Genomic DNA, 23,396 nt, shown 5'->3' on the forward strand with positions numbered 1-23,396 from the left:
GCCCTGCCCTCCACCACTTCCTACCGCCTGACGGCTCAGAGGCGGCCTCCACCATCGGAGGCGGGACAGCCCTGAAGGTGGAAAGGCTGGGTCTCAGCTTCGAGCCTCACACAGACCACGGCAGGGGGCCTGGCTGGGCACCCCAATGGACACTGGGAGCCGGGACAACCTCACAGCCGCTGACTCATTTCTCATCAGGTGTGGCTGGACAGTTCAAGGCCCCAAGAGAGTGACGTGCCCCAGGTGGTCACTTCTGATTTGCTGGGCGAGTGAAGGTGAAACAGAGCCACCCGCCCACATCTGTCGGATGGCAGGCGTGGGGGGAGTGGCCTTATCTGCACGATCTGCTGGGGTTTCAACCACACGACAGCTTGGAAACCCAAGGCTTCCTTTCTGCTGAGCGAGTGTCAGCTCAGGCTGCTGTCAGAAGAGTCTGCTCCCCGAAGCACAGGAGGGGACAGGAGGGTACCTCCTGGGGGGCAGGTCACGCTCTGCCAAGGACAAGCTGTGCGGCCAGAGGCAGGGGCAGCTTGAGTAGGGGAACCCATGATAGCCATCGGGGACCCAACTGTTCTTCTGGGCTGGGGGGACCACCTCCAAGGGGCAGACGCTAGGCAAGGGGCACACATCCACCCCAAGATGGCACCCCCTCTCTCTGGGGTCCGTTCCAAGGCCTCACAGCTTGGAAAGGAACAAAGCCAGTGCCCGAGGTCACCATCTCCTGGGGGTTGGGCTGCCCTGGTGGAGGCGTCCACCCCGGCTGGACGGGGACCGAGACCCCAAGGATAAGGAACAAGAAGCACGACTGGCACGTTTGCTTTTTCTTTCCCTATTTTTTTTCTTTTTTCTTTAAACCTAAGGAAGCAGGATCTGAGAAGACAGCACAGCGGTATCGGCCTCCCTGGGCCTGAGGGTCATGTGTGCGTCCCCTTGGAGGGCATGGCAGGAGGGGCGGGGCGGGGGAGGGGAAGGCCTGGTGGCGGCAGCAGGACCACCGTCACACGGCGGTGCGTGTGGGCGTGCTGGGCTGGTTTAGCCGCAGTGTTTTACACAACCAGCCAGCAAAATCCACTTCTTCCACCTCGGACCGCTTGATGAAGGTGTGGTTCTGAAAGGGAAGGAGTGGCCTGAGCAGTCTGGCTCTGGACAGATGGCTGGACCCCCACCCCAGGGCCAGCGACGTGGGACAGGGTCTCAGGCAAGAGGCAGGCTGCTCCGTGCCCCCTGGAGCCCAGGGTGACCCTCTGTGGGGCTCCCTGGGTGCTGCAGTGGCGTGTAGAGCAGCCTCCCTGACCCCCCCCTCACCTGACGATAGAAGCCCCCCAGTGCGACAAACACAGATGTCCTCAGGTGTGGCCCCGTGTCACAGGGGGCAGGGCTGCCTGCGTGAGGACATCTGAACCACAGGACTCCGTGAGGACAGCAAGTTCCCCGTGCATCCTGTCTGGGTGGCAACCACCAGCTGAGGCCCCTGAGCCTGGAAATAGGGCCTGTGTGGCCAGGGAGCAGGATCGCACCTCCTCCGTCAGTTTAAGTGACCCTCACAGTCACATTTCCCATTTGGAATTGCCAGAGGTCCCTGGCTCAGAAGGGTGGGAGTCTACGCCCCCAAGCAACATCTGTCTCTTTCACCAGCTGGGGAGGCAAGACCACTCCCACCTTCCTAAAGGGGGCTCTGGCTTGGGTGAAAAAAACCAAACCAAGGGACCAGGGTCCCTGTGGTCAAGATAGCAGTCAGCCCCACCCAGCACGTGGTGTCGCCCAGGCAGAGACCTGGATGTGGGCCTGGACTGTGTGAACTGCACAGAGCTGGGTTGGGGGAGACTGTGGGGGTTTCAAAGTTTGTGCTGCTGTTCCCTTGGTCTGTAACGTTCCACCATGAACATGGGCTTCTTTTGTCATGCATCCCCGAAACACATGTCACTGGACTCAATAAGAAGCTTCTAGAAAGAAGCAGGTTGATGCTGACCCTACCCTATAAGGTGTGCCAGGCCAGGCTCACACTTGGGGTCACAGCAGACTTACAGCCGGGAACCGCAGCTAACAGGGGTGGGCTCAGAAAGGGTACCTTTCTGGGGAAGGTGCTGGAGCAGGGGCCACAGCTGGGGAGAGAGCAACAGGACACGTCCCCAGAGGATCAGGACCATCCTGTGCAAAGGTCCTGAGGTGCAGAGCTGGAGGAAGGCTGGGCGGGGGGGCCCCTGCATGTGTGGGCAGGGCACAGAAGCCCATCAGGCTAGGTTATTCACACTTCCACATCGCAGCCACCCCAAGAGGCTGCTTCTCTCCTCTGTGGACACCTAGAATGCCTGGAAGTGTTTTCTCTCTGAGACACAAAACATATAAACAAGGGGCTGTCTGTCTTAGCATCAGGGGTGACTCAGATAGTTAGACCTGGCAATGGAGGAAGGCCTAATGTCCACAGCAGACGTGGGTGGAAGGTGCTGTGATGGCCACCTGAGGCTGGCAGGCAGCTCTGCTGGTAGAAGTCAGTTCTTGTGGCCACCTTGGTTTCCAGGACATCGAGCAGTGTGGTTTAGAGGAAGGCAGATACCCCCACGGTGCCCCCAACGCCTCAGAGGCCAGTCATTCTGAGCCCTAGCCCTGGGCACGCAGGCCCTTCTGTCCCTGGGGAGCTGGGAGGAACTCAGATGGTCTGCATGGTACCCTCCAGTGAGCCAGGGAGACCCACATGGGTTCTGCAGCCCGCCCAGCCTCCACATGCCAGCCCACACCATCTGAGCCCACTCAGGTGTTCCCTTGGGGCACGGAGGGCCTGCTAGGGAACCCCGAATCTTCAAAATCTGGGTGTCACTCACCATGAGCATCTTCAGGTCTGCTCGCTCAGCTGGGTTCTTAATTAGGCTGTGGGTACCAGGAGGTAGGAGAGAGAAGCGGGCAGTCAGTGCCAAGGGGAGGAGCCTGCGTCCTTCTGCCCTTGGCCGCCTGGACCGTAGGGGCGAGGGGCCCCATTGCACCCTTTGGTGTGAGAGCAGGACGCCTGGCCCAGGAGGGAAGAGTGAGGGCCTGGGGCCAGGACAAGAGGGAAAGGGACAGAGGGTGGGAAAGCCCCAGGCTGCTGCTTGCTCAGAGGCTCAGTAGCAACCACAGCTAAACATCTAATAAAAAACCCCGAGCTCAGGAGTCCAAGTGTCAAAATGGATGTTTTTCCTTCAGAAAAGCAGAACTATGTAAAGGCAGTTGTTCATGGCAGCTCAGGGCTGAGTGGCGGTTCTTTAAACTGACAGCCTTCCGGGGCACTGAGAGGTTCACAGGGTGGTGGGGGATGGCAGCACCCACAGCTGCAGATTGGCTGTGGGACATGCAAGCCCGGGCTGCCATGTGTGCGTCTAAACATGCGGGGCATCTGGCAGACCAGCCCTCCAGGTCCACAGTCCGCTGGCTTGAGGCTGCATCACCCACAGAGGGCCAAGAGGGCCGCCTCCTTGAAACAAGCTTGGAAGGTTGACCTGGGAGCTGGGAGGTGACAGGCTTAAAGGGCCAGCAACCTGGGGTGTGGGCTGGCAGAAAGCAGGGTGGAAATTGTGTGATTTCCAAAGAGCCTGGTTTCACTCAGGGTGGTGGGGATGAGTTGGAGATGAGACTCAGCAGCTTTGGGACAGGGACCAATTCTCAGGTGAGCTCTGTTCCCACCAGATGCTGCCATTGTTTAGCATCCCCAATCCCCTGACGGTCACCCCAGGAAGCAGGCAGCCTGCTCCCCCTACCTACCCCATCTTACCATTTATTTACAAACTCCTGGAAGTCCTGGGTGAACACGCCATTGGGCAGCTTGGGAGGAGGCTGAGGGACAGACCAGATAGGTGGGAGTCAGAAGTCAAGGATGGTTTGGGAATCAGGGGGAAAGATGCCTCCTAGCCGTGCGGCCATGGGGACCCTCAGGACACCTCTCATGGAGGCAGAGGGCACCATCCCACTCCCTCCAGCAGCTTCCCTGGGAGCCCTGCTGCCTGCCCTGCACCTGGGTCGGGGTCTTCCCAGGTTTTCTTTCAAGAGCTCTCGTGTTGGGATCACAACTGGTTCTGGAGAGAAGGAGAGGGGCCATCCCGCCTGCCCCCTCTGGAAGTGTCTGGAGTGAGCTGAGGATCTGGATCTCAGGGAGGCAGCAGCTACTGGGGTTTGGGCCTGAAAACTGGAGGAGCCCACTCCTCCAGCTCCAGGGGAGGATGTGCTAGCCGGGCCCAGGCAGCGCTGCTGGGTGTAGGAAGTGCTGTCATCAGAGCCACCCGCCCTGCTCTGTCATCAATGACCTGCTCTGAGCTGCTCACCTTGAGGGCCAAGCCCAGCCGACCCAATGCCCCAGGGCTACCAGAAACCATGTCTGTCCCAGAGGGCCCAGCACAGTGATGTGGCCATGCTGAGAGGGCTGGCTCTGGGGTCAGTTCCTGCTGGGCCCTATGCTGTTCCCCTCCTCATGCCCTGATGTACCCATCTGTACAGTGGGCATCTGCATTGCCCTCTCATGGGCTGGGGGCTCCCTGAGGGAAGGGGGACACCTGAACCTTCTCTGAGGAAGTGAGAGGACTCACGACCTCACACACAGACACCAAGATGCTCAGAGAAGGAGGTGCGGGTGTCAGGGCGCCTGGGCCCCAGCACTTAGCCCCTGGGCTCAGAGTGACAATTCTGGGTTCATCTCTATAAAGATAAGAAACAGCCCCTTGGGGAGAATAGGTCTATATATCACAGGTAGAAGTGAGGCCACACATCTTCACACCTGGTAACATAACATCCTATTGAAGACTAGGGTCTCCATCTCTCCCTGCGGCCCCTCCCTTGCACACACTGTGGTCTACGTGTCCAATACTCTTCTGGGGGGGACGCCTTCCAACAGCAATAGCTTACTCCTGCTGGTGTGGAGAATCTGCCAGCAGGGCTCTGGGCACGCACCTCGTTCACAATGTAGTCCAGCAGCTCAAAGATCGCCATGGCCGGCCGGCTGTCCATCCCATGACCTGCTCGGGGCAGAAACGAGTTCGGGTGAGATGGGCAGGTGGCCACTGTGCTTCTGTCTGGCATCAAGGCCTGAGTGTGTGGAACACGAGGCCGACCACCCTCCTCCTACCCGGCCCGAACCAGAGGGCAGGCTCTCTGGCCCAGCTGCCCTCCTGGGAAAGGAACTTCTCTCCTGACCCTCCAGTGAATGAGAAAAAGGAAACAAACCCCAAACATGGAAACAAACAGGAACGTTGGTTGACAAGGCGTACATCTGGCATGGGGCTGCGTCTGGGCTGTCCCAGATCCAAACCCCTGCTCCCTGTGCGGGCAGGGTGTTTGGCGGGGGGTGGGGGTGGGGCTGGCAGTGGGCGGGCAGCTGTGTGTATGACCTTGCCCAGACCTGTGGGCTCACAGTGGTGGCCGGCTGGGGTGGCTGACCCCTGTCTTAGACCCAGCTGGCAAGGCCTGCATTTGGCAGCTGGACTTTTGCCTTCTGTCCCCTGGCCTGAAACGGGCACTCGGGCTGGGGCCGGGCTGGGGAGGTGCTGGCAGGCGAATGGCCTGGCATAGCCCACTGCTCCTCCCTACCTGGAAGGTTGGGGCACCATTTGGGAGTCAGGCAGGGAAAGGTGGGGCCACGGTCTGGGGACACAGATTTGGGTGGGGGAGGGTCTCCCCTCAGAAGAAGTTACAATAGCCCAGCAGTCTGGGCATGGCAGCAGGGAAGCAGAGGGTCTGGGCTTGAAAATATTGTGAAAACCAACTGACGACACAAGTGTCTGTCCACAGTGAACAGGTGCTACGCAGTGAAATATTATGTGACCATAAAAAAGGAGCTAGGCACCAACACTTGTGACGTGGACAGGCCCCAAGCAGACACAGGAAGCACAGGGTGTGATTCCACTAATGGGAAACGTCTTGAACACGCCAATCCACAGAGACAGAGAGTGGGTTCCTGGCTGTCAGGGGAGGGGAGAGGGACGGGGGTTCCTTCTGAGGTGACAAGGATGCTCTGGACTCAGATAAGGTGGTGGTCGGACATCCTTGTGAAGGTACAGAAACCCAGTGTTATTAGCCTGAACTGAGTGGGTCCTTCGCTATGTGAATTCTATCCCGATCAAGCTGTTAGGAGCCAGCCAATAAACTGCAGTCCACTGCATGGTCCTCTGCTCTCAAACTCAACTCAACTCTTTTCTGGTCACTTGACTTTCGAAAAATAAAGTCACAGATCCCTAAGTGCCATTGCCTAATTATACCATCTGAGCTGTGACCTTGACCCTGACCCTGAGCCAGCCCTCAATATGGTGCAAGCATCAGCCTGAATCTCACAGGTGGCTGGTCCAGGTACCACAAGGCCTCTGCGGGACACCCCTCTTCCCGCCCACACTGGGCTGTGCAACAGGGCTGAAGCTAAGTAGCCACTGGAGGAGACCCTGAGTTGAATTCCTTTCAATCTGCACTCCCCGAAAGGCTGGGCCTGACACAGGAGAACAGCCATGGCAGGTGGTGGGTGTGAGCCTGCTTGCTGGGCAACCCTTCGGCTTTCCTGTATGCTTGAACGTTCTTGTGATAAAATGTGGGAGAAACCACCCCCCTACCCCACCCCCGCCTTGGCTGAGGACTGAGCCTCTCAATGCAGCCAGCTGGCAGCAACAGGTGCAGCGGCCCCAGACGGGAGGGTCTGGGGCACTTGCAGTGCTGTCCCCAGAAGCCACAGGACCATCTGAGGACTGCTGACCGCAGGGAGCACGGCCCAGGGGGACAGGTGGCACTGAGAGGGGCCCATGGGGAGGCAGCTGCCATCCCTAGGCTCTAGGGCCCATCCAAGCCGGAAGCCCCAGCCTGGAGCCCTACCGCTGATGGGGCGTCCGGGGGGCCTCGGCCGTGGTGAGATGCTGGGAGGTTCTCCTTCCGCGCCATCAACCATGGGCCGGCCGAATATGGCCTCCAGCTCCTTGGCGTCTGGCGGGGGGATGGGGTACCTTCCGATGGACAGTTCCACCAGGGACAGGCCCATGCTCCAGATGTCTGACTGCACTGAGTAGTGGGTGCCTTGTAGTCGCTCCGGCTGCGGGGAGACAGGGAGAGACACCCTGAGGGTGATGAGGAGGGATTGGCACCCTGGGGTCCCCCTGCACCCTTGTCCCACTCTGGGATCCCTCCAGAGACCCAGCGACAGAAAGCAAGCCATTCCATTTCCTCCCTCCACTCCATCCATCTGAGCTGACAGCAGCCCCCCCACCAGACCCACAACCCACAGCTGGACAGCACCCTGCCCAGGGACATCTTGCTCTCAGGACAATCCCAAGACCGACTTCTCAGAATTTGCTCTTAAAATCGCCTGGATGGCTACGAAAATAATGCAGGACCAGTTGCCTGGCTCAGAAATTGACTGACGATTCTCCTCAACTGGACTTTTACTAGCAGCGGAGAGGAGCTGGGCAGAGAGACAAACCCAAGTGAGACGACGGAGACTGGAAATTCAAAGGAAAGGAAAAACCCAGCAAAGATAGAAATGGCACAACAGGGAAGAGTAGGCTTCTGGGAAACGTGGAAATCTGGGAAACACTGACAGAGTTGGTGGCAGGGAGGACCGCAAAAGAGCCCGGGGGCACAGTGGGTCGAGAAAGGACTCACAGACATGTAGGACCGCGTGCCCACGAAGGAGTTGGCCATGGAGTCGATGAGCTGGCCGCTCACCCCAAAGTCACACAGCTTGATCTCCCCCCGGGAGTTGACGAGGATGTTGGACGGCTTCACGTCTGGGGGCAGAGCCGGAAGTGAGGGCACCGCCGCCCCGCAGGCCCCAAGGCCGGGGTGCCCTCCCCTTACCTCGGTGCATGATCTGGTGTTTCTCCCGGAGGTATGCCAGGCCCCGCAGAACCTGCAGGGGGGCCACAGGGTGCCATCAGGGGGACTGTCCCCAGGGCCAGGCCACAGTGGCCACGAGACAGTCACCACATCCTCAGGTGGGAACAGTCACCCACCTCATTGACTCTCACAAAGCCCCCCGCTTGTGACGTGGGCAATGTTCTCTCCTCGTCTGAGGAGGGGCTGGGATCCCTGGGAGCTGAGACAAGGCCTGAGGTTATAACTGTCCGGCCAGTCTCCTGCCCTGGAGGTCACCCCAGCCCCAGGGGCATCCTCTGTTAAGCCGTTCACTGTTGGGACTGTGCTCAGGCTTCCCAGGCTGACAGGGTGAAGGATGGAGAGGCTGTTTCACTGAGTCAGCGAGGCCACAGTCAATGATGACAGTACCATGGGACACCACGTGTCTGGGGTCACAGCGTCTCCTCCCCCTGCCCAAGGGCTGTATGGGCTGGGGAGCGTTACCCCACTGCATGGGCAAAGGGGCCTGGCCCACTAAGGCACACAGCCAGTGGAGGCTGGCAATGGCACCTCTGCCTCTTTGAAGGGGGCCACACTGATGCCCACCACTGGCTTCCAGGGGCTCCTTGAAGCCTGGTCACCTGGAAGTGGGGCGGAGCAGTAATGAACCCCGAGAGTACAGGGCCAGGCACGTGCCTACACACTTACCGCGATGCTGACCTTGCCCAGGATCTCTTCGGGGATTCTCTTGGCTTCTTTCAACACCTGGTCCAGGGAGCCGCCATCCTGGGGACAGCACAGGGGAGAGGTGAGCTGCTCTGAGCCATTGCCAGGCCAGGGCCTCGGGACACCAGGGCAGCAGGCTGGGAAACAAACCACTTCCCAGCCTTCTGGTGAGCAAGTGCTCACTCGCGTCTGCAGGAAAGAGGCCAGACCACAGCCAGAGGCGACCCATGGGCCCAAGGCAGGGACTCCCACTGCTTCAGGGACTCAAGAAGCGGAAAGGCTGCCACCGTGTTCCCAGGCAGCTGAGCTTCCTGAAACCCAGGCCCTGGCTGGACAACAGGACTCAACCTTCCCGAGGCTGCCAGGTAGCAGCAGGAGGAGCAGAGCCACAGAGGCTAGCGCTCCACAGGCTAGAGGTCGAGCTCACCGCCGGAGCACCAGAGAGTGTACCTGAGTGGACTCGCAGCTCTGGGGCCTGGGTCCCCTTCAGCAAGCCGGCCATGGCCACGGAAAGGGGAGTGAGACCACAGGGGTGCCAGCTGCAAATGTCCAGTGCAGAAGGGAGGCCAAGCCCATGGGTTCCCTCACTGCTCCCTGGCCAAAGCCTCCCCGGCTCTTCCAGGAAGGCCTGATGGCTGAGGGGCACAGGGGAAGGGGGAGCAAGCAACAGCCACTGCTCTCTGTCCTGCTCCTGGGATGTCCAGCAAAGGACCTGACACAGGTCACCCTAGTCGGTTCCCCGACCTGGGCGGGGACCCAAATCCACACGCTAATGAGGAAATGACAGAAACCCAGTGTCTTGTGCAAGGTCTTGTGCAAACGTGGAGACCACAACCCCAGGGGTCGCCGACCAGCCCACAGCACCTCTTGGCCACGCAGAAAACCCCTCAGGGTGTTTGGCAGCCAGAGCTGGACCTGTGGGATGCTGGGAGAGGTGGTTGAAATGGGAACTCAAGGCTGGGACGACGGCTTGTTTTCTCTCTCCCCTGCTCCAGGGCCCCTGTGGCCACCTGCTGCCCCAGGAGGCCTCTCACTTAGCTGGGGGGTGGAGAAGAAGCCTGCAGCCTCAGGGATGCCTAGTCCCTCTTCCTAGTGCTCTTTCCCCACTGTGTCTAGTGAGAAGGGCTGTGCTGAGAGTTCTGGAAGACCCCAGGCCCTCTGACACTTTCGGAATCCATGCAGGTTCTATGGACTTGCCCCAGACTGAGGGCGAGTGGCTGTGCACGCACCCACAGTGGGTGTGGCTGGAGAGGAACCCATGGGACCAGATGGCCTGGTGCACCCAGCAGACAGGCTGCCGGCCCAGCCCCATTCTACATGCTTGGTGAGATGGGAATTCCTTTTCTTCTCATTAAAAAAAAAAAACCCAAAACTATTTATCTGTTTATTTTTGCCTGTGCTGGGTCTTCACTGCTACACTTGGGCTTTGTTTAGTTGCGGCAAGCAGGGCCTTTTCTTCGTTGCAGTGTGCAGGGCTTCTCATTGCAGTGGCTTCTCTTGTCATGGAGCATGGGCTTTCGAGCACAGGCTCAGTAGTTGTTGGGTATGGGCTCAGCTGCCCCATGGTATGTGGGATCTTCCCGGACTAGGGATGGAACCTGTGTTCCCCCATACTCACAGGCGGACTCAACCACTGGACCACCAGGGAAGCCCTTCTTCTCATTTTCTCAACCTTAAAGGAATGTTTTTTCTGGAGGGCTATGATATGTCTGTGGGTTGGTGTTCAGGGAGAACATTCATGCGGAGATGGAGGCAGGAGAGGCCCCAGGCTGGGGTCTAGAGGTGGCTTAGAACACAGTAAGGTTCTTCTTCACCTCGCCCCCAACATCAGAACGGACCATTCTATGTGAGGGGCCATCCTGGGCACCACGGGCAGCGTCCCTGCCCCCCAGAAGCATCTCCCTGGCTATGACAACCGTGAAGGGCCCCCACGTTGCCCAGTGGAGAGCCCCTGGTCCACAGCTGAGGAGACACTGGGCAGGATATGGCGTGAGAGGCCCCACAGCAAGCTCCCTCTGAGCCCAGGTCTTACTCCTTATGCATGACCGCGAGCTTTCAGTTTGCCCCTGTGTCCTCTGAGTATCCCAAAGCCCTCCACTCATTGAGAAGGGAGCACATGAATACATGTTTCTTTTAGTACCATTTTTTTTTTAAGGTTTTTTAAAATTTGTTTTTGGCTGCCCTGGGTCTTTGTTGCCACGTGAGAGCTTCTCACTGTGGCGGCCTCTCCTGCGGGTGGAGCACAGGCTCTAGAGCGTGGGCTCAGTAGTCGCGGCACACAGGCTTAGCTGCTCCAGGGTGTGTGGACTCTTCCCGGACCAGGGACTGAACCCGTGTCCCCTGCACAGGCAGGCGGATTCGTAACCACTGGACCTCCAAAGCAACCTGATACATTCCTCTTAAAAATTCAAACGCAGATGAACTGCACCCTCATCTCCCAGCAATTCCACCAGCCTTCCTGAAGTGTGACTTATTTTCTTCCAGATTCTTCCATGCTCCTGTATACACATCCATGTGCACCCATGTGCACAGAGGAAGACCGCGTTTTCAGCCTATCTGTCTGTCCATTCATCCGTGGGTTCGTATGACGCACACTTTTCTCCTGGAGGTCTGCTTCTCTGAAGCGTAACTGTGGGTTTCAATTCTCCCCTGGGAAGTTGCCTGCTGTCATTCTTTACCTCCCCTTTGCTGAAGGACGTATCTGATTTTTCATTATTGTAGAAAAGGGACTGCATTCTTTGGTATATTTGACTGCAGGCCAAGAAATACCAAGAGGTGCCTCTGAGCGGTCTGTCAGCTGCTCCCGGGCCGCTGCGGCCCCGAGACACCACTGTCCACTGGTCCAGGCCCTTGCTTCCCCTAGGAACAGGTCTGGATGCTGGGGTAGCTGCGAATTCTGCTGTTTTCCGCCCTGGCAGGTGAGTTTCTCCTTCTGGGCTGAATTGAGGCTGCTCATCACAGCCGGGGGGCTTTTCCCACAAGCTAGAGCTGGAAGCTCTCTGGTGGGAGAGGAGAACCAAAGAGCAGGACCCTGCGTACAGGCAAAACCTTGCCTCATCCTCACCCCCTCGGACAGACACAGTGTGACATTCTTCCAGAGTCCCGCGAAGGGAGGTGGGGGGACTGCGAGTGCCCCGTCACCACTAAGTGTAGGATCCCAAGGGCATGACTGGTTCAGGCTCTCTCACCACTGCCTGTTGTCTTGTCCTCCTCACACCCTCACCGCCCAGGGCGCCCCCTCCCTAAGGCACAACTCTGTGGGCCCTCACCTGTTAGCAGAAAGCAGGGTGTGCAGGCCACACTGAAGCCCATGTTTTGGAGTTTACGTGTGACCTACGTGTCCACCTCTTATGCTTGCTATGAAAGTGAACCAGAAGAGCCCAACCAGGAGCTTAAAGCACAAGCCCAGCAAGCAAAGAGAATCCAGCATCTCCCCAGCATCATGTGTACTCCAGGAAGAAGCCTCACAGGAACTGATGCTTCACACCCACTGAGAGTGGAGGGGGAAGAGGAGGGGCAGGGCTGGGATGCTGCCTCTCCTCTGCCAGGAGAGAGGAGCCTCCTGACTCAGGATATCCAGGGAGCAGGGGTGGGGGTGGCTGAAGAGGAGGTAGGGGGATGTCCCTGGTGGTTTCACAGCATCTTAATGACCCCGTGCTTCCAAAGCGGGGAGTGCAGGTTTGATCCCTGGTCGGGGAACTAAGATTGCACGTGCTATGCCTGTGTGCTGTGGCCAAGAACACAGAGGAGGTGGAGGTGGGGAGGGAAGAAGGAGAGAGGTGGGGGTGGGAGTGGGGGGTTCATTACAATACAGCAGAGGCCCCCTCAGACCAGAGTGACCTCACGTCCATTTCTCGCCCTGACTCTTCCTGACTCTCATCTACAAGGAGGTGGCCAGGTGGGCGGGCAGATATGACCGCCTTCTCCCCAGTGAGGAAAGGGCACCCAGTGGGCACTGCCAGGTGGGGGCAAAGCAGCTGTGGGGAGAACCCTCCCTGTGGCTCACAAGCATTCCTGGCGGGCTCTTGCTCAAATTCGTTTCCTGACTTCATTACAAAACCATCAGAGAGGTCAGTGCGCTGGAGGCCGGGCCTAACAGAAGCTGCCTGCTGAAAGCCACACTGCATCCTGGTTTTGCAAGGGCCCCCAAGCGCTGGGGCCTGGACAGCTGGGCTCGGGCAGGGCTCTACCTGCCGAGGGCGGGTGGCAGAGGGCCGGCAATGTTTCCTCCAGGGGCCTTCAGCTCTGACCACTTCTGCTTTCATGACATTCAATCCCACCCATTTCTGAGCCTTGAGACCAGAGTTCCTTAACGACAGGGCGCATAGGAATCAGTCGTGGTTTAAAGGAGATGGGCGCCCACCCTCCACTGCAGAGGCCTGGTCCCCACAGGCCTGAGCTGGGGGTCCAGAACTGTGTCCCAGACCACGCACTTTGGCTAGAGGACATGTGGGAAGGAGCAGTCAAGCATTTCTTCAAGCAGCCCTCCCCAGGTGGGCCTGCTTAGGTTCACAGACTTTCCTGGTTTTTTTTTTTTTTTTTCCCGGCTGCACCACATAGCATGTGGGATCTTAGTTCCCTGACCAGGGATTGAACTCGCGTCCCCTGCAGCGGATGCGCAGAGTCTTCACCACTGGACCACCAGGGAAGTCCCAGGTGCAAGGACTTTCAACATAGCATTATTCGTAACGCGGCAGGGACTGGGAACAACCTCAGTGTCCACCAACAGTGCTTCATAAATCACCCGATGGGTGCACATGGACGCCGGGATGACCAACAGAGGGAACAAGATGGGGCCAGCTCTGAGCCCACAGAGAGCAGTGTCTCCCATGGATCCGGGGAGAAAGCAAAATGGAGAGGAGGCTACGTGGTGCTTAAGAAACGAAGGAAGCTATGTGCAGTGTGTACACAGCTGCACCGCCTCCCCACTGTGCTGGGCCCCCTGGAACAGACCAGGGCTCTGGGGGGTGGGGGAGGGGCAGGCTCACCATGTGCTCCATGCAGATGCTGATCTCGCCGTCGCTGTAGAAGGCCCCGTAGAAGCCCACAATGTACGGGGAGTTGCACTCATGCAGCACCTGCAGCTCTCGGATGATCTGGTTCCGGATGGCCGGCTTGATCTCCAGGTGGATCAGCTGCGGGAAAGAGGGGCGTGGGGTCAGGGCCGCACCGCTGAGGGGGCGGGAAAGGAGGGGTCATCCACCTACCTGGGCGCTGAGGACGCACACCCAAGCGCAGACTTGAACAGGAATGTTCACAGAATCTGGAAGATGGGAGCAACCTGTGCGCCCTGAATCAACTGAAGGAGGGACAGGCCGAGGATGCTGTCCCTCCACGCATGTGAGCATCACTCAGCCATGACGAGGAGAGAAGCCCCGACACTCGCTACCACATGGATGCGGCCTGAGAACATGACGCTAAGTGAGAGGAGCAGACACAGAAGGACACACAGGGTGTGATTCCATTAATGGGAAACATCCAGAACAGGCTGACCCTCAGTCACAGAGAGCGGGTCTCTGGTTGCCAGGGCCTGAGGGTGGGGCAGGGGAGTGACTGTTCATGGGGATGGAATGCATCTTGGGGTAATGAAAATGTTCTCAAATTGATGATGGTGATGGATGCACAGCTCCACGAATATACTAAAAATCACTGAGTTAAATACTCTAAAAGGCTCAACTGTATGGTAGGTGAATTACATCTCATTAAAGCTATTTAAAAAAAGTATCATCAGAGGCAACACTATCCACTTGGTTACAGGGGGAGCTCTGTGAATCAAATTGTGCAGTGTCACCCATCCAGGAGCAGACCCAGCAGTGCCCTGTTCAACAGGGCAATTGCTTCACCGCTGCCCCTCATCGGGGTGGGTTCCCCTTCCCCTTCCCCTGACAGCCGAGAGACCACAAAAAGCCTTCTGCTGCCCCCCTGGGAGCCTGGCTCCCCATCCCCTTGAGTCCAAGTCGACAGAAAGGATTGTCACCAAATTCATCACGATACCTGGAAAGATGAGGAAGGAAATGACCACCTAGAGATGCAGAAGACAGCTGACAAGGGGCCCAGAGTAATGCCCAGCTACAAACCCCAAGGAAGCCAAGATTCCCCACATGGTGGGAGACAGCCAGACTGTGGATCCTTGACCTGGCTGCTCAGAGTCCCGTGCCCAAGCCATCGTGATACCACAAGAAAACGGTATAATTCCCACCCACCCCTGTCAGAGGCAGAGCCTCTGACCAATTCAAGTGACCAATTCAAGACATTTCTGTGGAGTTGATTACACGCAGGGCCAGTGATGAGCAGACAGCAGAGAAGGTCCTGCTTGGAGGGGACACGCCACCAGGAATGGGCGAGACACAGGCAGAGCAACCCCAGGTGGTAGAGGTGCTGATAGAGGAATCAGACAGGTGGGACCCAGGATTCCGGTGACACTGAAGCCAGGCCTCAAAGGATGGGTGGGACTCAGCCAGATGGACAAGGGAAGGTGGGGGTGCCAGGTGGAAGGACAGAGAGCTGCCTGTTGGAGGGGTGTGGGCCGAGTTCAGGGGGCACAGTGTATGTGTGGGACCCACATGAATGCCCCTTAAAACCTGGAGAACTGTGGAAGACTCTGGCAACACGGTGCCTGGTACCCATGAGGCCCCCAGGCAAAACCTCCCACCCCTACTTGAAGGTTGCCTGCAGAGCCGAGCTCTGGTTGCAGGCCCTTGGACAGCGTGCCTTCCCACAGCCACCCCCAGCAGGATGGTTCTCTCTTGTGAGGGGACACCCAGCTCATGCCCACAGACTAGGTCAACTGCAAAGAACAGACCCAAGAGGATTCAAGCCCAAGCCAGACACCAACCAGCTCAGCCTCAGGTCTTCAGCAGAACAGAGCTGCTGGTGTACAGCCACAGGAGTGCACACTGAGGTTTCGTGCCAGCTTTGACTCAGGGCCATCACTCCAAAGAAGGGGGCCAGTGTTGGGACATGGCCTTGGGTAGGCCTGTAACTCCGTTCTTAAAGCCAGAGGGGCCGAGGGCAGGAACACACACAGAGGCTGAACACACATTCCTTTGCTGGGAGCACAGGAAGTCAGGAGAGCCACGTGGGCGCAACACACTCCCGGGACTCGAGCCTGGGGCTCTCACTAAGACGCAGGAGGAGTAGGGACGCCACTGCGGAGTCCAGAGAACATTTGGAGAGCAGCTCCGTTGGGTCTTGTGGAACTGGTCAGGATACTGCCCTGCCCATCAGAGGGCCAGGAGGGACCACAGCCCAGAGCAGGATCCCTGCTGATCCTGACAGCCAGCCCCACCTTCACCCTCACACCTGGGCCATCTGATAAGCTCACACCCTTGGAATGCATGGAATTCAGACTCAGCTTCCTGGGAACTCAGAATTCTACCAGGAGTAGTGGAGGAAGGAGGTCACTGAGCCTCAAAAACCACTGTGTCATGTCCATTTCCCCACCTGCGTCCTTGGCTGGATGCCGGCAAACAGGCCTTTGGGGTGAACTGGCTCTCCAGGAGCTCTGGACCCCCACAGACCGGTTGAGGGCTCCAGGGCCACCGGGGAAGGTCTCCCTGAACTGTGTGACCCTGGGTGCGTGGCTGCACAGGCCACAGGCAACCAGAGGAGATCACGCCTGATGCGGAACAAAATCTGAGACCCACTCCCCTCAGTTTTTGGACCCTTCTTTTTTTCTTTCTTTTTTTTGGACTCAGTTTCCCAACAAGGGAGCAAACCCTGGCCCTGGCAATGAAAGTGCCAAGTCCTAACCACTGGACTGCTAAGGGGAGTCCCTTCCCCTCCCTCCCCCTCCAAAGTTTTTATTTTCAAAGGATTATAGAAGCTCAGGAAAGTTGCAAAAACAGCAAAGAGAATCTGTGACTGAGGTGGGAGTCAAAGCTGGGGCACAGACATACATGGGGCAGGGCTCCTAGCTAGACTACACCTGCCCATCTCTCCAACTTTAAACTCTGAAGCCCCACTTCACAGGCTTTAAGGAAGCTGTAGACAAATTCTCTTACATAAGTCAGGTTATCTACCACCTGGAAGAGTCTTGGCCAGCCTGAAGACCCTTCCGACCCTGAGGAGCACTCTGAGTCCAAGTCCCTCCCACCCCCCACTGCTGTCTGAATTTCATGGCTGCCCTTCTGTTCCCTGGAGTAGGGGGCGCTTCAGGTAGAGCAGGGGTTTCTGGGGCTGCTCTGGTTTGGAAAAGGAGGTCTGTGGAAAGCAGACAGAAATAGAAAACGAGGGGCTGTACATTTCAGGAGGGAGGAGCTCGGCAGGCAGAGGGACAGCCAAGTGACAGACCCCAGCGGAAGCCCTAAATGCATGTCTCCCAGGAAAGGCAGGCCCTGTGCAGATCCCCCGTCACCAGGGTACGGGGTGGTCAAGTGTCTAAGAATGCGGTTTGGAAATCATGGGGTCCAGATGATGGTATCCAAACAGGGGGCTTTCTACGTCTGAAGGAAGACGACTGTATGAATTGAGTCACCCATCAACACAACGGCCCTGGGGACGTGTGCAGGAGCCACTGACCTCCTCCTGTTCCCTACCCCCAACATCTCTCAGGGATCCTCCCCCACAGACCAGCAGGGCAGCCGCACAGCAGCCCCAACGAGGGACGTCTCAGCATCAGGGTCTGCACTGAACAGGGAGGTGATGGTCACTTCACATGATCCCGTGGTAAGGCCATGGCACCCAGTTGTTGGGTCAGGCACCCATCTAGACGTCACTGTGGAGGTATTTTTAGATGTGATTTAACACAGGAATCATCAGATTCTCAAGGAAGCAGATGACCCTCTAAGTGGTGGGCCTTATCCAATCAGGTGAAGGCCTTCCAAGAAGGGATGGGGATCCACCTCCAGATTCAGCTCTTCTGTGGGTCTGCAGCCCACAGGCCTGTCCTGCCAACTTCAGACCTGCCAGCCCCTATGACTGCCTGAGCCAGCGTCCACTCTTCCCCACCATGTCCCCAGTGGTTCCCTCTCTCTGAAGAACACTGGCTAACACACGTCGTTTGGACCCCATCCCCCAAAGGTGACCGTCGCTCCCAGCAGCTGGTCTTGGTGGGCAGGGTTTTCTTCCGGCTCTGATGTCAGGGGGCAGCCGGCTCTAAGGGCACCTGACTCTCCTCTCTTCCATCTGCTCCTTTCTCAAGCCAGTCCATTCCTGTGAATCTGAATTGCAGCCACAGCCAGGAAGGCAGAGGGCAGTTTTACAGGAGGAGCTGCATGAGGCAGGCCTGCATTGCCACAATCTAATTAGAACCCAAGCTGGGGGGGTGGGGCCTCTGAGCCTAGGAGCCAATCGGAAAGCAGATGCCTGCGCCCTTCACCCTTCCCTCCCATCTCCAGGGAGCCTGCCTGGACTGCTGCCCCCCCCCCGGGCGCCCACAGAGCACGTGGACGGAGCAGCCGCCCCACTGCCAGCTGCGGCTCACCTTTCTGGCCATGATGAGGCCCGAAGGTCTGTGCTGGACCTTGGTGACCACTCCACCATTGCCGGCTCCCAGCTCGGAGATCCGTTCGAAGTCATCGTCCTTGAGCTCGCCAACCTTGGCCTTCTGGGTAAGGAAGGCTTCCAGCCGCTTCTTCTGCTGCTCGTCAAGCTCTAGCTCCTCCAGCTTCTTCTGGAGGTCCACCAGGTGTGCTCTGCAGAGACCCCGAGGGCAAGGGTGAGCGAGAGTGAGGGAGCCACCAGGAGATGACTCGGTCTGAGCCAGGGTCACTGAGCCACCACTGCATCCCGGGCCCTGGGGTTTGGGGCCAGCAGGTGAATCAGACTTGACTCTTGTGCTTCAGGAGCCTACCATCTGGTAGGAAAGACAGACAATCCACAGACACACAGCCAGCCTCCCAGAGAACCAGCCACCCCTCACCACATCATAAAGGTTAGATCTCGGGGATGAGCTGTAGGTCGATGGCTCTGATATTAGATCCAGGAGGCCTCTTTCCTGACACAAAGGCTCGGACCACACGGAAGGAGATGAAGGAACCATGGGGAGAAGCCCAGGGGTCAGGGAGTGGAGGTCCCCAGGATTTTTCATGAGGATGGAGGAGCAAACTGAGACTCAGAGCGGCCTCAGAGCAAGGAACCAGAACCTAGGGGAGGACGATAAGAAGCTGCTACACCCGTGCCTCTAATTTAAATGGATTACACACAGCCACTGGACGGGGAAAGACAGGGGCATAATTTATAAATGGTGCGGACAAATGCAGGGCATTCCGTTCCGCCAGCCCGCGCTTATTATATCCCAAGCACTACTGTAAACACTAAGCATTTATACGCACACACATTCCTAGACCCGGTGATTAAAAACCAACCACATATATGGCACTTTATTGGGTGATTCAGGGAACTTTCAAAGGAAATGTTGACAGTATGCTATTTTCCCTGGTGACTTGACTTTGAACCAATTCCTGGAGTTAAAGGCAGCTCCCTGTAACAGGCAGGTGGACGCCAGCTCAATGCTCAGTGCCCGGAAGGACTAACTCGGGGCTGCCCGAAAGAGAACAGGGACGTCCCTGGTTGTCCAGGGGTTAAGAATCCCCTGGACAAGAATCCCCTGCCTTGCAATGCAGGGGACGTGGGTTCAATCTCTGGTTGGGGAACTAAGACCCCACATGCCGTGGAGCAACTAAGCCTGCAGGCCACAACTAAAGATCCCACATGCCACAACTAAGACCAGATGCAACCAAATTTTTTTTTTTTTTTAAGAAAAAGAACATAAGTTCTGTGTGCAATTAAAAATTTTCTAGCCACATAAAAAAATCAGGTGAAATGAACTAATCTGGAAAGCATATTATGCTTACAGCTCCCCTGAATTTGGACACACCATGTGTCAAGGGCTGGCATGGCCAGGGGCTCTAGTGAGTGCAGCTCTAGAGAAGAAGAGGCCCCCCAGCCACCACTCCTCAGGGCATTTATACAATTTATTAATTTATTTAGCAGCTGTACTGTGCAGCACATGGGATCTTAGTTCCCCAACCAAGGATCAAACCTGTGTCCCCTGCAGTGGAAGCTCAGAGCCCTAACCACTGGGCATCCAGGGAAGTCCATCTCCAGGGCATTTAGGCCAAAGCTGACCGCCCAGCTCGGGGAGACCTTGTAGGGGGGATTCAAGCAGGAGATAAAGGGGCAGACTGGAGTTCTGGCAGGAACCTTCCAATCCCCAAGATCAATCATGACTTGCCTACAACTTAAAGAGATGTGAGCAAAAGGACACCCTGGAGCAAGATGACCTGCCGCTGAGTGATGTCAACCTGAGCAGGTAGCAAGAAAAGGTCGCTGGGAGGTAGGTGCCACATCACGAGCAGGTACCAGAGCTTTAACCAGTTTGCTGAGTTCTCATGATCCTCCTGGGAGGCGAATCTCTTGCAGACCCCAGCCCACAAGGGAGGGAGAAGGCTCAGAGGGTGGGTAACCTGTCTGAGGATCACAGGCAAGCAAGTGGCACAGGCTGGAGTGAATGACACCTGTGTCCAGTCTGCCTGCAAAGCCCGGGCTCACGGGAGTGGCCGCCTGAGCCAGGACCTGGATAAAGGGGGAAGAAGGATGCAATGGACAGAGGAGAGGAGGCAAAGAAGTAAATGTATGCGCCACGACTCATCCACTGAAGGACTGAAGAGGCAGGTTTTGTGGCCAGACCCTCAGACCTTGGAAAGTCTTCAGCCTGCCAACAGACATCTAAAATGCATTCTGGAGTCAGCTGATTAATCCATCTTACATTTAATGGCAACCCCACTGTGGTTATTAAAAAACAAAACAACACTCTGGAATTCCAATGGCCGGCTTCTTCTACTGGGGCAATTTTTGAAGGGATGGAAATCACAGATCACATTTTAAGAAAAAAAAAGAGAGAGAGAGCAACTATGATGAAGGAGCTCTCTTGTAAGAATAAGTGGATTTTTTTTGGAGGGTGGGGGTTGCTGAGCCACACTGCTTGTGGGATCTTAGTTCCCTGACCAAGGATCGAACCTGTGTTTCCTGCACTGGAAGCTCAGGGTCTTAACCGCTGGACTGCCAGAGAAGTCCCTAGAATAAGTGAATTTTTTTGAGAATCAGGAACGTGTCCCCACATTGAGCTGCCCTAGGTGACAGAGAAAGATGTGAACTCACACACATGTGCATCAAGGCGCTCCTCCATTTGGTTACAGGCAGGCCAAGTCCCCTGAGAGGCAGCAAAATGCCATTGGCCCATCACCTCTGGGTTCTCACAGATCACACCATACACAAGGCACACGGACCCAGGCCAGGGCTTTCTAGGACGGTCCTGCTCCACTCCAGCATGGAGACCCGAAGCGGGGAGGTCAGGGATGTGCTCTGAAGACAAGTCTACCATCCGGTAACCCCAAAGGCCCAGGTTCTTTCTCTGTCCCCTTCTTTCCCCTCAGGTCCTCCCATCCCCCTCCGTGGCCTCAAACCACCACCACCACTTCTCCAGCCCCTCAAGGATTTGTTAATCCATTCAATTCAGAATCTCTCTGTTCATTTGCTTTCAGGGGTCCCAGCAGGCCCCCTGACTTCTTTCTTGCTCTGAGTCCCCACCTCTGGCCCTCCAAATCCCCCTCGCTCCCCACTTCTCCAGCCTCTCTGCCCCTGTCAGGACGCCTCACCATTCTCGTCAGGTTCAGCAGCTCCTCTCCCCACCAGCAAAATCTTCTCAGGCTCCCTTCCCCCCAAATTCCCTGAGACCCTCCCTCATCTCTCAGGCACCCTCTTCCCCTTTTCTTGGACCCCCACCCCCACCCCATGCTCACTCCCAGGGACCCTGCCAGCCCCATCCTCTCCTTTCAGGAACCCCATGCGCCCCGTTCTTAGAATGTAAGGACCCCTTCCTTCCCTTCACATCACTACTAAGGGACTCCTCCCCCTTCCTCCGATTTCACCACTAGGGACCCCTGACCCATCCTCTCCCCTCAGGTGAGGATCACTACCAGAGCTTCACTCTGTAGGGCCTCATATCCCCGTCTTATCCCCGCAGGGACCGATTCACTACCAGACCATCATCTCCCAGCAAGAACCCTGACAGAGCCCAGTTTCACCACTCAGGGACCCCCTCCCGCCAATATCACATACTCAGAGTCCCTCATCCTCTCCTCTCCTCTTCAGAGATCCCTCCTCCGATCTTACCTGGGCCCTCTCCTCTCCTTTCAGATCTTCCCAGATCTCGCTACTCGGGGCCTCTCCCCTCTTCTCTCCTTGACCCCGTCCCCAGACCTCGCGACTCTGGGACACCCCCCCACCCCCACCCCACACACACACATCCTGTCCTCTCCCCGGCCCCGGCCCCGGCCCACTCACTCGGAGGCGCCCTCGCTGGTGGGGGACGGACCCTCGGCGATGGCGGGGTTGATGGTGAGCGCCGGCAGCACCGGCTTCCTCCGGGCCAGCATCGGGGCTCCGCGGGCCGGCGGCGGCGGCGGCGGCGGCACCTCTAGCCGGGGCCCATAGGGGGCGGGCCGGGAGCGGGCGGTACCGACGCGAGCCGGGGGCTGCGGCCGCGGCCTAGGCCGGCGCCGAGGCGACGAGGATGGGCGGTCCTGCGGATCTGGGCCGAGGGGCCCCAAAGGTCGCCGGGGCTGAAGCCGCGGGATCGGGACCGCAGCAGCCACCAAAGCCGGACAGGGGCTGACGCTGCAGCAGAAGCCCGGGAGGCGTAGGGAGGGGAGGGGGAGCTACGAGATCGCGGGCCGGCCTCTCGCGAGAGCCACCACCTGGGGAAGCCGCGCCGGGACCCGCCCCTCGCCCCGACGCGTGCGCATCAGCTTGAGGCTGCCTCCTCGAAAGGAAAAGGGGCGGAGATGGACGCGAGACGGTGCCCGGAGCGTGCGCACTCACTCGCCTCCGCCGACCGAATGCGCATGCGCCTGGGGCACCAGGAAGGGGCGCAGGGGAAGGCAGGGCGAGACTGAGGATGGGGTGGGCAGGTGTGCGCGGGGGAGAGGTCAGCTCTTCAGAACCTTGCGGTTTCTAGACTGGGACTGCGTGAGCCAGCAAAATCCTCAACAGTTGTGGGACACTTAAGTTGTCAGAGTCGAGTCAAGACTTTTTGCCAATTATGAAGATGTCCTGTAAATTCATAATGTCAGTTACCATCATTCTTTCATGAAAGAGACGTCATTTAAAAACTTTGTTGTTGTGAGTATACCTAATGTAAAACTTACCACTGTTAAGTGCATGGCTCAGTGGCATTAAGAACGTTCACGCTGTTTTGCAACCATCCCCGCAAACATCTCCAGAACTTTCTCAGTTTCCAAACTGAAACTTTGTCCCCATGAAACACTGACTCCCCCAGACCTCCACTCTATAGTAATTGTCCTTTGTGACTGGCTTATTTCACTCAGTGTAGTATCCTCAAGGTCCATATATATCCTCAAGGTCCAGTTACATTCTCGCTTGTGTCAGAATTTCTTTCCTTTTTAAGGCTGAATAGTGTTCATGGTCGGAGAAGGTAATGGCACCCCACTCCAGTACTCTTGCCTGGAAAATCCCATGGATGGAGAAGCCTGGTAGGCTGCAGTCCATGGGGTCGCTGAGGGTCAGACACGACTGAGCGACTTCACTTTGACTTTTCACTTTCGTGCATTGGAGAAGGAAATGGCAACCCACTCCAGTGTTCTTGCCTGGAGAATCCCAGGGATGGGGCAGCCTGGTGGGCTGCCGTCTATGGGGTCGCACAGAGTCGGACACGACTGAAGTGACTTAGCAGCAGCAGCAGTGTTCATGGTTGGACCACATTTTGTTTCTCGGTTTATCCACTGATGGAGTTTTGGGTGTGCCTCCCTTCTGGCTGTTGTGAATAGGGCTGCTACGGACAAGGGTGTACCAATATCTGTTGAAATTCCTGCCTGCAATTATTGTGGATATCTACTTAGAAGTGGAATTGTTGGATCATG

At 57.3% G+C, this 23,396-nt stretch overlaps 1 protein-coding gene across 1 annotated transcript; it reads right to left on the reverse strand.

The window, feature by feature from the left end:
* MAP2K2 (mitogen-activated protein kinase kinase 2) lies at nucleotides 814–22,197 on the reverse strand. Its single transcript, XM_018050856.1, has 11 exons — nucleotides 21,802–22,197; nucleotides 17,939–18,149; nucleotides 13,503–13,649; nucleotides 8,497–8,574; nucleotides 7,792–7,843; nucleotides 7,597–7,721; nucleotides 6,814–7,027; nucleotides 4,912–4,976; nucleotides 3,743–3,804; nucleotides 2,820–2,865; nucleotides 814–1,108 (listed from the first exon to the last, which is right to left on the reverse strand). The coding sequence occupies exons 1-11, from the start codon at nucleotides 21,891–21,893 to the stop codon at nucleotides 998–1,000; spliced, it is 1,203 nt and encodes a 400-aa protein (XP_017906345.1). The 5' UTR covers nucleotides 21,894–22,197; the 3' UTR covers nucleotides 814–997.

This window comes from Capra hircus, chromosome 7 (genome assembly GCF_001704415.2).
Source record: "Capra hircus breed San Clemente chromosome 7, ASM170441v1, whole genome shotgun sequence".
Classification (NCBI taxonomy): domain Eukaryota; kingdom Metazoa; phylum Chordata; class Mammalia; order Artiodactyla; family Bovidae; genus Capra; species Capra hircus.